Source organism: Nannospalax galili, unplaced genomic scaffold, assembly GCF_000622305.1.
Source record: "Nannospalax galili isolate Female #2095 unplaced genomic scaffold, S.galili_v1.0 scaffold120, whole genome shotgun sequence".
In the NCBI taxonomy this organism is placed as follows: Eukaryota; Metazoa; Chordata; class Mammalia; order Rodentia; family Spalacidae; genus Nannospalax; species Nannospalax galili.
Window position 1 is genome coordinate 4,204,461 of NW_008350324.1, and position 15,498 is coordinate 4,219,958.

General features: G+C 49.9%; 1 protein-coding gene across 4 annotated transcripts in view; it reads right to left on the reverse strand.

The window, feature by feature from the left end:
* Positions 1 to 15,498, reverse strand: part of Tpcn1 (two pore segment channel 1) — a 61,678-nt gene that overhangs the window by 14,969 nt on the left and 31,211 nt on the right. For all 4 annotated transcript variants that reach the window (XM_017801766.2, XM_008847478.3, XM_029570578.1 and 1 more), the window contains exons 4-15: positions 12,536 to 12,712; positions 11,557 to 11,670; positions 10,773 to 10,903; positions 9,974 to 10,062; positions 9,448 to 9,482; positions 8,704 to 8,762; positions 8,389 to 8,488; positions 3,596 to 3,712; positions 3,247 to 3,371; positions 1,768 to 1,816; positions 1,162 to 1,225; positions 246 to 290 (exon numbers count right to left, since the gene is read on the reverse strand). In XM_017801766.2, coding sequence (XP_017657255.1) covers positions 246 to 290; positions 1,162 to 1,225; positions 1,768 to 1,816; positions 3,247 to 3,371; positions 3,596 to 3,712; positions 8,389 to 8,488; positions 8,704 to 8,762; positions 9,448 to 9,482; positions 9,974 to 10,062; positions 10,773 to 10,903; positions 11,557 to 11,670; positions 12,536 to 12,712 — 1,105 coding nt within the window. The remainder of the gene's footprint in view (positions 1 to 245; positions 291 to 1,161; positions 1,226 to 1,767; positions 1,817 to 3,246; positions 3,372 to 3,595; positions 3,713 to 8,388; positions 8,489 to 8,703; positions 8,763 to 9,447; positions 9,483 to 9,973; positions 10,063 to 10,772; positions 10,904 to 11,556; positions 11,671 to 12,535; positions 12,713 to 15,498) is intronic.

Below are 15,498 nucleotides of genomic sequence, written 5' to 3' on the forward strand. Positions count from 1 at the left end.
TGCCGGGCACAAGGGGTGTCACAATCACTCTGCCTCTAGAGAGAGCGCTAGATAGAGAGTGAGAGAGAGAGAGAGAGAGAGAGAGAGAGAGAGTTGTATGTGTATAACCTTGCACCTCTTTCAAGCTACATAACTACCCGAGTCACACCCCCATCCACATTTTCTGATCTCTTGCCTCTCCACCTTCAAGAAGAACACAGGACTGAGGAGGAAAGGAGCCCAAAGCCAAGACTGTTCACACTTACACATGAAATACTGGAAGGCCTTGGACTTCACAAGGATATTGATTCCTATTAGAGAAGAAATGTTAACATTAGAGCATGTGTAGACTCCTGCACCTGAGAAGCCAGGTGAGATGCCAAGGGTGGGGTCCAAAGGGCCTGCCTGAGGGAGACACCCCTACTTTGCTCTCAGAAGAGGCACACTGGCCACAGCTGCTCTGGGGAGAGCCTGGGCACCTCACAACAGGGAGCAAAGTCTGCTGATCACTGTTCAAACTTACATCGCAGCTTGTCTGGCCTGAGTAACTAGTGTCCCAGTGGAGTGAAAAATCCCAAAGAATCTGGAAGAGTAGTGGTGCCCAAGGGGCATCTATGGGACAATCACATGACAGAACATACTGTCGTCACTCCAAGCTTCTACACAAAAAACTCCTGTGGGCTAAGCACACCCCATGTGGCCTTTCATAACTGGCCTTGAACGTAATAAAGGACGTAAGTGTTAAATTCTTTTTCTTGGGGCTGGAGAGATGGTTCAGTGGTTAAGAACACTGATTGTTCTTGCAGAAGACCCGGGTTCGAATCCCAGCATCCACACGGTGCTAACAACTGTTTGTAACTCCAGTCCCAGAGGATCCGACAGCCTCTTCTGTCCTCCGCGGGCATTGCATGACATGGGTGCACTTACCTACATGTAGGCATAACACTCATATATATAAAATAATAAAACATTTTTTAAAAAATTCTTTTTCTTTTTTTCATGGAGACAGGATCTTGCTACAGAGTCCTGAATGATCTCAAACTTGCCTCCTCCTGTCTCAGCCTCTTGAGTGTTGAGATTATGGACCCTGGTTTTGGAATTATGGAGCAGGATACTGCCTGGCCCACATCCCATTGCTTATTTCCCTGCTCAATTACTCCGTTTTCACACACGACTGCTCACCTTTGAAGATGAGGAAGGCTGTCCGGGGAAGTTCATCAAACCAGTGCTCTCTGTTCTTCTTTGCCTACAAGGCAGGGGGGCCCATGGGAGGCAGGGGGCCCATGGGAGGCAAGGAGCCCATGGGAGAGAGGGGATCCATGGGAGGCAAGGGACCCATGGGAGGCAGGGGGCCCATGGGAGGCAGAGGACCAACAGGAGGCAAGGAGCCCATGGGAGACAGGGGATCCATGGGAAGCAGGGGGCCCATGGGAGGCAGGGGGTCAGGGCCACAGACTAGAACATAGCCCAGCGCAGGGTACTGCTTCCCCCCTAGGTCACCCTGCTATATTGGAAACTACACTGAGACATTCAGGGATCTGGTGACAACATGGACGGCCAGGACTGACTGAGCATACGCCTCATTTGTGAACAGTCCGTTTCTTTGGGCAGGGAATGACCATTCTCCCATGTCCCAGGTGAGCTTTGGAAGGTTAGTTACCTGCCATGTGTCATAATCTAACTCATGGGGTCTTAACCACAACACTGCAGCTCACTGGGCCTCTGGTGTCACTCAGAAACCTGGGCCCCACTGAGCTGGGCCTCTGGGTTGCTGCATAGGGCACTCACCTTCCACTTCAGGGCAGCGATTTCGTAGATATCATAGAAGTCCTTCAGGCTGTCAAGAGCAAAGTGAAAAGGCAGTCACCACACATGTCTCTAAGCCTTGGCCCCCATGCTTGTCTACAGTCATCTCTTATAGGAAGAGGGACATCTTGGAGGGCCCAGCACTCAGCAAGGAGGCCTAACCTGCAGTGTCCTGACTGCCTATCCTCCAGGTCCTGGGTGACTTAATCTGCTTAGTCCACACAACTGACCATTTTTTCCCCTGGACAGACAGCCCTGGAACACTATCATTCTTAGGGGGCAGACACAGCCTCTTTTAGCAGAGGGTTTTGGGGACAAGCAAAGGGGGTGAGTTCATCCCAAATAGAGCTCACTGGGCCTCAGTCACAGCAGGCAGCACCTGACTGAGTAGACAGGGTTCCAGGGCTCACCAGTCCCAGGGCTAACACTCAAACTAGAAATCTCAGGCTCAGCCCTTGCAAGCTGAGTTGGTTGTATGTATAAGTGTGTATAGGTTTGTATATACCTGTGTACATACATGTATGTCCACCCTCTCTGACCACCTGGGCCTTCAGGGTGAATAGTTGGGCTGTTCCATTTCATAAACCATGCTATTCCTTTTATTTTCAGACATAGGGATCTTACTTTTGTAACCCAGGCTGGCCTAGAACTTGCAGCAATCCTGCTTTAGCTTTCCGACTGATGGGATCACAGGCATGAGCTACTAAACGCGGGCTTTTCATAGCTGTAGTTTTAAAATTTATTACATTTATTTATTTAGTTATGGGGGACAGGCCATGCATACATGTAGGTCAGAGGACAACTTTCAGGAGTTGATTCTCTCCTTCCAACATGTGGGTCCCCAGGGATTAAACTCAGGTCATCAGGCTTGGCAGCAAGCCCCTTTACCTGATGAGTCATCTTGCCAGCCTGCATTGTTTTGTTTTGTTTTGTTTTAATTCTTTTTATATTAATTAATTTGGTCTTTATTTGGGTCTCCCTGTAGTCCCAGCTGACCGGAATTCACGATATAGACCAGGCTGGCCTGAACTCACAGAGAGCTACCTGCCTCTGCCTCCTGAGTGTTGGGATTAAAGGCGCCACCACGCCTGGTCATGTATTTTTTTTTTTTTTTTTTTTTTTTTAAGAGACAAGGTCTGAGATAGCCTTAAACTGGCTATGTAGCTAAGGTTGGTCTTGAACTCCTGATCTTCCTGCCTTGGGCTCCCAAGTGCTGGGTTCAGGGTATGTACCACTCTACCAGGCCTCAAACATTCCTCTTTGATCAAGCCAGTCTGAAATGGAGTAGAGTTGGGCTTCTGTGGCCTGCAGAGGTTCCTGAAGAATACAACCTGTGAGGGTTTTGTAGTGAAAACTACATCTCCCACAAGTCACTCTGCAATCCCACCTACTGATACTTAGCTTTCTACACTAAGGGATCTGTCCATACTCTTCCCCCTCTCCCCCGGCACACGATCTTACCTGAGTAGAGGCTTGTTGCTCTGATTCAGGGCCTTAAAGGTCAGGAAGCGTTCCCGGGCATTCATGCGGGGCTTATAGAAGCGCATCAAGCCTTCAAACTGCCTGTAAGAGATGCCAGCTGGCCTCTGGGAGGAGAGGAAAAGACATCGGGGTGGAACAGAGGACCATTTCAGACCCAGACAGCCCCACCCCTGGGGAAGTCAGTTCAGTGTCCAGTGCCAGACTCCAGGACACCTGTACTTTCTCCAGGGGCAGGATGGCAGTTTCAGGGGTCACCAGCCCTGCCACATTAGGGCTGCTTTGGTCAAGGGACAGAGAATGAAGGGCCCCTCCGTGACCCAGCCCCTACCCGCTGGCTGACGAGCAGGCGGTAGGCGTGTTGGATGGCGGTCCGCTTATGCAACAGCAAAGACTTGAACTTGCGTTTCTCAATGTCATTGAAGGTGTCAAACACCACAGCCAGGAGCTGTGGAGAAGCATGGAGGCAAGGCTGACCTCTGTGCTGGCCTGAGGGGTCACCCTCTACCCAGGGAAGGGCTTTCATCCGGTCACCCAGGGGAGGTGTTGAAGAGAACCTTGGGTGGGCTGCACTCAGCGCACAAGCAGCTGCTACAGCTGAAGGCACCAATGGCTACTGCTTGGAAATTCCTCTCCTGAAGACACTGCCACTTCCCCCAGGCTGCTCTTCTGTCCAGCCATACCTAGTCCCTGGCTGCTCATGAGACAGGCCAGGGGAGGAGGCTGCACACCTTTGACCTCAGAGTCTCCCTTCCTGCCAAGGCTACTTTTCTTGTGAGTCACAGCTTCACACAAAGCTCCGGAAACAGGGGAAAGGAGGTCTGCACTCAAGGAAGGAACATTCTAGAACTACCTTGGAGCAAAGTCAGCTTATTAACACAAGGTCTGTATCATCAGAGGGGAATGGAGGGTAGGAAAGATTGAAGGACACAGTCTTTCAAAATGTTTTGAGAGAAACTTTAACGTTCTTTCTACCTTTTTAATTGGTAGCCTGTGTTTTGTTATGTAACTCAAAGGTAAGCAAACCTTTTCTACCATGAGCCACATAGCAAGTATTTTAGGATGTAAGGGCCAATGAGGCTCTGCTGCAACATTACTCAACTCTGGGGTTGTACCAGTTACACAGTGAAATCAGTCATGGACTTAAGTAAACAAATGGGTATAATTGCATGCTAATAAAACTTTATTTACACAAGCAGGCTCAGGGCAGATTTGGACAACAGGCTCATGTTTGCTGAGCCCTGCCTGAGACCGTCATAGCCTGTGATGTGATACATACGCATTTTTGGTTTTCACCCATGGTTCCTGGCTCAAAACTCTATCCCCAAGGCAGAGAAACCAGAACTCCCCTCCCCAGAAAGGGTGCACAAATCATCTCCTTCTGCCTTCCTTTCTCTTCTGTTTTCCAAAATAATTTTAAAATTCTATTACTATTATATGGATGTGTGTGATGTGTGTGTGTGTATGATGTCTATGCATGTATGTATTTGTGATGTGTTTGCATGTGTATGTGCGCAAATAGGCACGTCCGGTACACAAATGTGGAGGTCAGAAGACAGCCCTCTGCAGTCAGTTTTCTCCTTCCACCCTGGTATCAGGGGACTCTAACCCAAATCACCTGACTTGTGCAGCAAGTGCATTTTCCCACTGCACCATCTTGCTGGCCCTCTCTCCTCCTTTTTGACACAGGGTCTCCTGTGTAGCCAAGGCCAGCCTGGAACTCATTAGTCATGATTGGTCTGGAGCTCACCATCTTCCTGTCTCTACTTCCTGAGTGTGAGGGTTGCAGACATGCATCACCAGGCCCAGCTGTGCCCAGGCTTCCCTGGCCTGACCATGCAGAAATTCTCAGACCTTCCTTTGTTCTAGTCCCAAGACACCCCCACCTCATGCCAGAGGGGCCCTCCCCACCCCAGAGGAAAAATGCTGAAGCAGACAGGCCTGCTGGCTTTGCACTCGGCCTCCAGTATTACATCACATGCTTTCACATGTCTGTCCATGATCATGCCCATGTAATGGAGTCTCTGTGAGAACCTAAAGGACAGGATTTAGGGAGCTTCCAGGGAGCTACACACAGGGAGGCTCCTGTATGGGGCTGTGTGGAAAGGACAGGAAAGCTTTCCACTCGTGCTCATGCATCCCTTCATGTGGAGTCTTTGCAATATCTTTTATTTTTTGATATTTTTGAGACAGGGTCTTCCTGTAGCCCCAGCTGGCCTGGCACTCCCTATGTAGACTGGCCTTGAACTCACAAAGATCTGCCTGCCTCTGCCTCCAGAGTGCTGGATTAAAGGTGTGTGACATCACACCCAGCCCACAATACCTTTTATAATAAGCCAACAAACATGTTTCCCTCAAATTATTTGAACCCAAGGAGGGGGTTGGGGGAACCCTGATTCATAGCCAGTGAGCCAGAAGCAAACCTGTACCCAACCTGGGGTTTATGACTGCCACTGGGAGTTGGGGATTAAGCCTCAACCAGTGGGATCTGACACTGTCTTTAAGTGGTATAGACAAAAACTACTTGAAAGAAGGCACACCCAGGTGACCACAGCCTGATTAGGACTTCAATGACTGTGGAGAGGCTGGAATGTTACAGGTCCAGAGCTTAATTACAAATTATCCGGGGCTATCTTGGGTCCCTTAATAGCCACTTATTACTCTCTGTATATGACCAAACATCTTCATGACCATTAGGTAAATCCTTCCACCAATCAATGGGCTAAAGGTTGTCAGAGCACCTGAGACCTGAGGCTGAGATTTCCCCACTTTGCTGCAACCTGCCTACCCTGATGGTTCCACCAATGTGTTTAAAAAGCATCTTGAGCTGGGCGTGGTGGCACACGCCTTTAATCCCAGCACTCGTAGGAGGCAGAGGCAGGTGGATCTCTGTGAGTTCAAGGCCAGCCTGGTCTACATAGTGAGTTCCAGGACAGCTGGGGCTACAGGGAGACCCTGTCTCAAAAAGACCAAAAAAAAAAAAAGAAGCATCTTGATTTGTGATTTTCTTTGCTCTGTTACTATCAAGTTTCATGGAACACGGAATTTGGGGTCACCTGAGTCTGTGTTCCTGGGCTATGGTCACTCATATTTAGTTCCACAATAAACTCTCTGACCCCCTTTGAGGTAAGAGTTGTGCTTTTACATCAACAGTGTCCCACTGAACTGGATAGAGGACAGCAGCCAGTGTCTACTCAGGTGCTGCTGGTGTGCTGGTGGGGTGAACCCCCTCACCTTCTGGGAGTTTCTGAAGTCTCCTGAGGCTGTGGTAAGAGAGCAGAAGAAAAGCAAGGGTTCTGCTTATGCCTCTAAACACATTACAAATTAAAAAAAAACAGGAAGCAGCCAGTGTATTTTGTTTGTTTGTTTGTTTTGGTTTTGAGGAATTAAAAATATATAGAAATTTTCTTTGTTAAGTCTTCAGATTTTTAGACTCACAAGATTAGAGAGAATATTTCATATTTCTATCCTGGGCCTGATCATGGTGTGAGGATGCTTTTAAAAATTTTACAAATGAGGGCTGGGGGTATGGCTTAGTTGCTAGAGTGCCTGCCTAATGTGCTTGAGTCCCTGGGTTCAATCCTAGTACCACATAAAACTAGGTGTGGGTGCACGCCTGTACTCACAGCACTCAAGAAGCGAAAGCAGGAAGATCAGAAGTTCAAGGTCATCCTCAGTTACATAGCAAGCTAGAGGCCAGCCTGGGTTGCATGAGACCCTGTCCCCACTCAAGTTTATAAGCAAATGCATGGGCTAGGAGTCTGTCTAGTGACGGAGAGCCTAGTTAGCATCAGAAAAGATCTTGGTTCAACTCCTAGCACCACGAAACCCAGAAGACCCTATAGGAAGCCCCACTCTGCTCACTCTGGCATTGCTGTGGGTCTTGGCACTGGCCTAACAACCTGGGGTTGACTATGACCTATGATGCCAGAAGATGCTCCTGCTGGCTGGCCAGCCAAGCCTCCTCCAGTATCCCCACAGCACGCAGTGTGCATCAGGGCTTTGTGTCCTTAACAGAATGTGTTCTTCTCATGGTTTGAGATTAATGGGACAGAATGAAATATGCCATGATATTCCTGACACATGGTGTTGAACTTCTCAGCAAACTTACCTAAGTTACTCCATTTTGTTCAGAGCCATTTTAGCAGCAACTTTGCTCCACACCAAAAGGAAAAGGGAGGCAACCTTGGGTCTTGGGAAATTGTCCTAGCCACGAACCATGGAATGTGCTAATTCCAGATATTTTACATCTGGCTAACTGCTTGTTTTCGCTTCTGTAATTCGCTTGCTATCTTGGGTCACCTTGACACAGGGCATAAGACCCCCTGTTATTGTCTGACCATCCGGTAACTGCTGATTTCAGCTTTCTTACTGTACGTGTTGTGGCTAGGAAGGTGACTAATTTTAAAATTACAAAGCTGATTGCCAAGTTATATGACTGTATCACTTGTCTGTATAATGATTGGTTGTTGATTAATAGAGTCAAAGTTCTGCTATGTTGTACAAACCTGATTGGTTCACAAGTGTCCTGTTTGAATAATATTTCTGTAATCCTATAAAAACTCTGACCCGACAGTCGTCAGGGCTGCTTCTACTCCCGAGATAGACAGCCCGGCCAGTCAAAAATTAAAATTTACCTTGCTACTTTTCTTAAAGTGGTGTTGGTGATTTTGTTTGCAAACTCTGTCCTATAACAGTGTGACAGGATGCAGTGTCAGGACAGGCTCTGGAGTCTGTGGGACAGGCTGCCCTGAGCTGTGTGGTCAGGGGCACCTGGGTCCCTGTCAGTCTGACTCTGTTTCTTCCCCTCCCAAGTGGCAGAGCTGCCCCACTGCATGTGTGTGTGTATGGAGTACTCTGTACACTACCTGGCTGGGCTCCAGCAGTACCAGCTTTACAGTCACTGTGATGTTTACTACAAGGAGGGAGCAGTCCAGGCCAGTCTCCACTTAAAATCCAGCATCATCGACAGTGGTGACAGCACTAAGTTAGAGGAATCACTGCCATCCTCACAGCCATGCAAAGGGCGCCACACAGACTGTGGACCCAGGATGCCCCTTCCTGATGCCCTGACATCTCCATCCCCAGGGGATGGTGCTAGTGGGGCTGAGGCCAGCAACTCACTAAGTTCATGATGAAGTACAGCTCAATGGAGAGGTATACGATGAAGAAGACGCAGGACCAGGGGTTCCGAGAGTATGAGGGCATCATCACATCCGGGAAGCTGTGGGACAGAGGGTTGAGAGTCATGTGTGGGGCAGTCTGCCTCAACCTCCCCAAAGACACATCTTGCGAGGGGCAGCCTTCTGCAATCCCAACCACCCCCTCCCTCCCCTCAGGTCCTGTGTGTGCTGAGATGAGGGGGACACTTGCTGAAAGAGGAGACTGGTCAGTGATGGCTGAGTGATACAGGAAGCAGTGGAGCAGACCTAGACTTACTTGGCAGTAGTCAGAAGGACAAACAGACTGACGATGCTGTTCTCCAAGGTGCTGAAGTACTATAAGGAAGGGGCAGGATGCATTGATGGCTTGTGGTCTGACAGTCACTTCCAGGATGCCCCCTCCTTCCCCAAAAGAACCAAGGGACAGCAGAGCATGGGTAGAGCACACGTGGAGCTCATGCTTTTGTGGGCCCTTGCTGCCCTTGCTAGGTAAAAGCAGGCTACTGACTGGGGGTGGGGTGGGACTTTCCAAACAGTTTCACAAGGTCATGTAGTGAGCTTGGCTCCCCTCCACTGTTCTCTGCTAGAATGTTCCAATCTTCCAAACCTTAAGAATGGCAAAAAGGGGGAGGGTCTGGAGAGATGGCTCAGTGGTTAAGCTGCTCTTGCAGGGAACCCAGGTTCTGTTTCCAGCGTCCACATGGTGACTAACAACCATCCCTAACTCCAGTTCTGGGGCATCTGATGCCCTCATCTGATCTCCATTGAGTACATGCACATGGTGCACTTAAATCCATGCAGGCAAAACACTCATAAAATAAAAAATGAAGAAAAAAAAATTTTTTAAGTAGCAAAGGGGGATCCTCAGTCATTAGGTGATGCAGAGTCTGAGGGAGAGGAACTCTTGAGTATCAGAAACCAAACAGGGCACCCTTCCTAATATGGCCAGGGTCCTCCCAGTCACCCAGCCTGTCGTTAAAGTCTCCCCATGAAATAGGAGCCAAAGACACCGATTACTTACAGGATCAGAAGGGTTAGGGGAGAACAAGTAGAAACCTAGAATGTGGTAGGAGAAAACACACCAAGAGCAGAGTTAGAACAGAGCTCCAATATTCAGGGGACCAAGAATAAGGGTGAGTGGGGAGGCCGGGGAAGGCAATAGGGTTTAATGGGGACTGCAGTGCCCTGGAGAACATAGGCACTATCTGAAGGTCGTGAATACTGCTATGCACAAGCCCACTGCTACCTGGGATGTGCCTGGGTTCCACCAGGTAAATTCTTTAAAAAGGGTTGGGAATCTGTAAAATCCCAATTTCAAATGCTGGTTTGAAGTTTTCAGGAAGGTACTAAAACAGCCCAGAAATGACCTCACTATGCAACCCATCTGCCCCTACCTTGATCTTGGATTTGCAGCTGCCAGAACTGTGAACCAGCATGGTCATGGTTTCTAAGCTACCCAGCCTCCAGCACAGTTACAGTGGCCCTGAGGGACGCAGCCTTCTTAGCCTGTGTTTGTTTGGACACCTGACCAGGTGCAGGGCACTCACCGAGGATGGCAAAGATGATCATGAAGAAGAGCAGCAACAGGAGGATGTCCATGAAGGGTGGTAGTGATTGGAAGATCTGCCGCAGGTTACTGGGTAGAAAGACGGACCAGCTTGGGGTAGGGGGCAGCCTGGGCCTTCTGGGGCCTCCTGGGAGTAGCTGGGGAGGCCTACTGAGGGGTATCTGAGGGGCAGCCTATGTCTCCTTGGCAGGACATACTAGTGCAGATAGATTTAATGAATGTGTCATAGAACACTATGTCCTACTGTTCCAGGATGACTGTATTCCCACCCAGGCCTAAGTTTCTTCCTAATGTGCCTGAGGGCCCCACTCAGTAGGTGATGGGGACAACTGAGGCAGGTGCAGCACACATAGCCACCTCCATCTGGTGGTATTGTGGAAACAGAAAGTGTGGCAGAAGGCCAATTGTGTGGCCTTGAGCTAAGCTCAGGACAGAGTCTCCTCAGGGCTTGGTCAGCTCTGAGCTCAGTGCTAAGGCTTGGGGAGAAGGGGCAGAGGACTGTGCTGAGCTGCCTGCCACAGGCTGCTGCTGCAGGGCCAGAGAGATGACGAGACAGGGAAGGGCCTAGGCCCTGAGTGAGAACTGCTGCTTCCCAGAATGCCTACCATGTACAGCCCATGCACCGCAATTTGAAGTCTATGCCTACACTCCATGAAGTGCAGGATTGGGTTGGGGTTGGTTGTTTGAGCTCCTGCCCGCCCCCATCCCATCCTTGTTCAGTCTGGAGGGTCAGGCAACACCATAGGGGACTGTCTGGCCCACAGAGCCCCAGGCCTTACCGCCGCACACCACCACAGTACCGACAGTCCACCAGGAAAATACAGCGCAGAGCTCGGGTCACCCGCACATGGGATGTCTGTCGCACCAGCACCACAATGGCCTCGATGAACTGCACCACCAGCACAGATGTCTGGGAACAGCAGGCCAGAAAGTCAGCTCCCCTCCCAGGCTCCTGCACACTGAGGGGAACTGATGGACAGCCCACATGGACTCCATCCTTTTTTCCCTTCCCTTTCCTTCCCTTCCAACACCAACAGCAAGAGAGCCCTCCAGCTGCATTACAGATGTTTGGCCCCAGGGAGTAGCATGCATGGACCCTTCCAGCTGCTGCTCTGCAGGTACCGCATAGTGAAGCCACTACCTGCCTGTGTGTACCACTGGCACTTTCCTTGCAGCCCTCATCGAAGCAGGAAGCTCCCAAGGTCTCAGCTCACTTGGGGACATACTCTTAGACATATGCACATGCCACCCTGAATGGTTCCACTGAGGTCACATAGCTGGGTCTGAACCCCACTCCCTGGACCCGAGACCCTACTCTTTCTCCATCTGGCTGGATGGAAAATGGGCAAAGCAAGGCATTTCCCTTCAGGTGACCACGCAGGCACCTGGCATGTGTGAAACAGCCCACCAGACCTGAGGCTGGAAATGCAGGGAGAGAGGACCCTATACCACACTCCTGAGCACAGACTGGGCCCAGGGGGATTATAGCTGGAATCAAAGACAAAGGCTTGACAGGAATCTGGGAGAACACATTGCAATGAGATAGACAGACAGACACATTACCTTGACCATGGTGCGTTTGTGCCGGATGAAGGTGTGGAGGCCCAGCCACCGCAACTTCATGCAGAGTTCAAACACTACCACTGTGAGGGCAAACAGCTCCAGAGTGGCATGGACCTGCAGCCACAAAGTAAACACTGTCCTCAGGAGCCCACTCACAGCGCCTCCTCCCTATGTGTCCTGTCACCTCCCAGGACTTCTCCCGACACACATACAAGCATTTACATATGTGTACATGCTTACGCACATACATGTATGCACATACACATGCATGCTCATACACACACACACACATGCACACACACACACACACACACACACACACACACAAACACATACACGCCAGCTACCAAACCCCAAGATGCCAGACAGAGGCTTAGAGAAGGAGTTTTTCCCAGATGGCTAAGAATAAACTTGACATTCAAGAAATAGATATGCAGGGCCACATGGTGGAAAGTTAGGCAGGGGCTGAGGTTCAAGAAGGAGAAAAAAAGATAAGATAAAATCTTGTATATAGCCCTGTTCTGGGAAGAACTGCTTCTATTTCATACAAGATCTATAAGAGGCATAAAGGAAGCAAAATGAGGCTTGAAAACGAAGCAGAAGGGGAAAACACCAGAACTGAATTGAAATCTGTATCTAAGAGGGCTGCTAATTGGACAGTGAGCTCTACAGCCCTCACTCCCTATGTAGACAGGACAAAGACCCAGGGAAAACCCTTGACAGAGCCTCATCCATGTGGACTGCTGTGGGCCTGACCACAGGGTGGCCAGATGAGGCCTCTGAGTGAACACCAGCTCTGAGAGGCCCCAGCCTGATTGTCCCAGCAGGGGAGCCATGAGCTACCCAGAAACAGAAGACACACCTCTGCCCACTGGGGAAGAAGAACAAACATGCCTTCTCTCATGCTTCCAGAATGCTCCCTTTCAGGTTTTTATCTGGTCCCCAGAGAGCCATAACCCTGCAGCCCCAAGACACTCACATAAATGCCGAGCCGGAGCACAGGGACAGCCGGCGCCTCGCATAGTGACAGCAGCAGCAGGAGCAGGGCGGTGAGCAGCTCCATCAGGTAGAAGAGGTGGTTGTGTGCGAAGAGGTAGGCCGCCAGCGCTTTGGCATCCTTGGGGTGGGTGAAGAACTTGTCATTGTTTTCGCCTTCCTGCAAGAACAGGAGAACTTGGGCACGTGAGCCTGGAGCTACCAGCACTGGGGGTGGGGCAGAGAGGGAGGGCAGGCTCTGAGGCCAAGACTTGACTCCAGACATAGACAAACACATGGAAAGTGAAGTATTACCCTCACTAAATAGCCCCACCTCTACCTGCTCCAGAAATGCCACTGCTTAGAACCCCACAGGCTGGAAGGGTCTCAGAGACACAGAGAAACACATCTCATCCCTACTGAGGCCAAATTCTCAGGCCTCAAGTAAAGAGCTTAGGCCTAGGCCAGGCTCAGGCTGGGCCCAGCTCTCCCAGCCCTATTCCTGGGCACTGACAACATTCCTTGCCTTCCTTGTCAATGGTGATGGGAACAAGGCTAGGGCTTCCCTAGGACCACATGAGGAAGGAAGGGGAACTTGAGCCTGGGATTGGTGACAGACACTGGAATATCACTGGGGTGGAATCAGTGACCACATCCAGTCAGACCTCTGGGGCCCAGTGAGGCTGCCCAACAGGTCTTCTGCACTGCATGCACAGCACCTTGCTTAGGGTTTTACAGTACTCTAATCCCACCTTGGACAGATTCCAGGATACTGCTTAGTATCCTAGAAAGCACAGAACAGCCCCACATGGATGGGGGCCAAGCACCACAGCGAGGCTGGACCCTCACTTACTCATGCCTAGTCCTGAGGCTCCTAGAGGAATAGGCAGGCCAGATTCCTGCATCCAGGAATGCAGTGGCCTGAACTCAGGCTGGGGACCACCCTGAGACCTGTCCCCCTTCTGCAGCAACCTTGGCTATAGCTGACAGGTGACTCAGTCACTTCCCTGAGCTGGATGCTGCCACCCTCCCCAGCAACAGAAGACAAACCACAGAAGAACTTAGGGCAACCCCACAGGAGGCTGGCAGAGTGGGTACTCTAAGCAGGGCTATTTCCCACCATCTCACCCTGGCTGCAGGGCCAAGGACACTTCTGTTCTAAATTACTGAAAAGTGTGATAGGTGCCATGTCTTCCAACCAACAGCTAGAAAGTTCTGGTTAGAGGAGCACTAGCTTGAGGAGGGATCAGCTCTCAATTCTGGGACTTGAAGGACCACCCAGGGAATGGGGGTGACATATTCACCCACAAAGATGGATGGAGAAGCCATGTCACTGGATCTTAACCCAGCTCCCAAAGAGGGCCCTGGGCTTCTGTACAGACCCTCAGGCCTTTGCTCTCTGCTGCTGGGGTGCAAGTCCACACAGAATTGAGCAGTTTCAAGGGTGCCAGGATCTCAGAGCACATGGCTCCCAAGGATGAGTGAGTTAAGAGGTAAAAGTGGGAGGAAGAGACACCACAGACACCAGCCACCTTCAACACAGCAAAGGCCAGTGACACACACCAGTGACTAGACTGGGGTCATTCTTTAGCTCTGGTAAAGGAAGGACAAGGCAACCTGTCACCTGTGAGTACAGGTGCTTGAGGAGGCCAGGAAAGGGGGTTGGATCTCCTGGAACTGGAATTACAGGTAATTGTGAGCTGCCTGATGTAGGTGGTGAGAACTGAACTCAGGTCCTCCAGAAGAGCAGCCGGCAGTCTTAACCTCTGAGCCATCTCTCTAGCCCCTGTGTTTTTGGATGGAGTGAGTCAGATCATAGTTTTATTCAGATGACTACAGAACTTGAAAAAGCTGGTGTTGCAACCAATGTATCACCTACTGCGAGCATTGGTGTTTTCAAAGAAGTATGTCTAGCTAATCTGGATTTTTGGAAATCTTAGCTGTGCCGTTAACTTTGAAAAAAAGTCTCCCAGTTTACTATGCTGAGCTGATATTGTACAGAAACTAAAAGTCATGTTGGTCTAGGAGCTTATTTCTCTTCCATTTACCCAAGAGATTACTATATTAAATATGTAAGGCCTCATCTGTATCACAGAAACCAGAATTCTCTACATGAAAAAAGATCTGGAGCCTTTACACACCTTTAATCCCAGCACTTGGGAGGCAGAGGTGGGCGGATCTCTGTGAGTTCAAGGCCAGCCTGGTCTACATAGCAAGTTCCAGCAGGCCAGCTGAGGTTACAGGGAAACTCTGTCTCAAAAAGACAAAAAAAAAGAAAGAAAAAAAGATCTGGGCATGGCAGCACACACTTGTAATCCCAGCACCTTAGGCTGAAGCAGGAGGACTGCCCTTGATTATGATTATCAAAGCATTTAAGCAGGAAAATTTGCGCAATGTAATTCAAAGCTATTTTGAGTGTTAGTCACACAAGTAACATGAGAAAAAAACTTATGCCACAGGCCTAGGGCTGGGTGAAGATCAGTGGTACTGCACTCTGGTAACATGCAGGAGGCCCTGGGTTCCAACAGAGGGGCTGGAGAGATGGCTCAGTGATTAAAAGCACTGACTGTTCTTGCAGAGGATCCAGGTTTGGCTCCCAGCACTCACATGGCAGCTAACAACCATCCATAACTCCAGTTCCAGGGTATCTGACACCCCCTTCTGGCCTCTGAGGACACTGCATAGATGGGTGTACTGGCACGCAGACAAAACATTCATACACATAAAAAATATAAATTTTTAAAAATATTTTATTATTTTTATTTTACATGTATGTGTGTATCGCCCTGTGTAGGTAAGTGCACCCATGTGGTGCAATGCCCACAGAGGACAAAAGAGGATGCTGGATCCCTGGAACTGGAGTTACGGACACTTGTTAGCTGCCATGTGGGTGCTGGGCTGGGATTTGAACCTGGGTCTTCTGCAAGAACAGTCAGTGTTCTTAACTGCTGAGCCATCTCTCCAGCT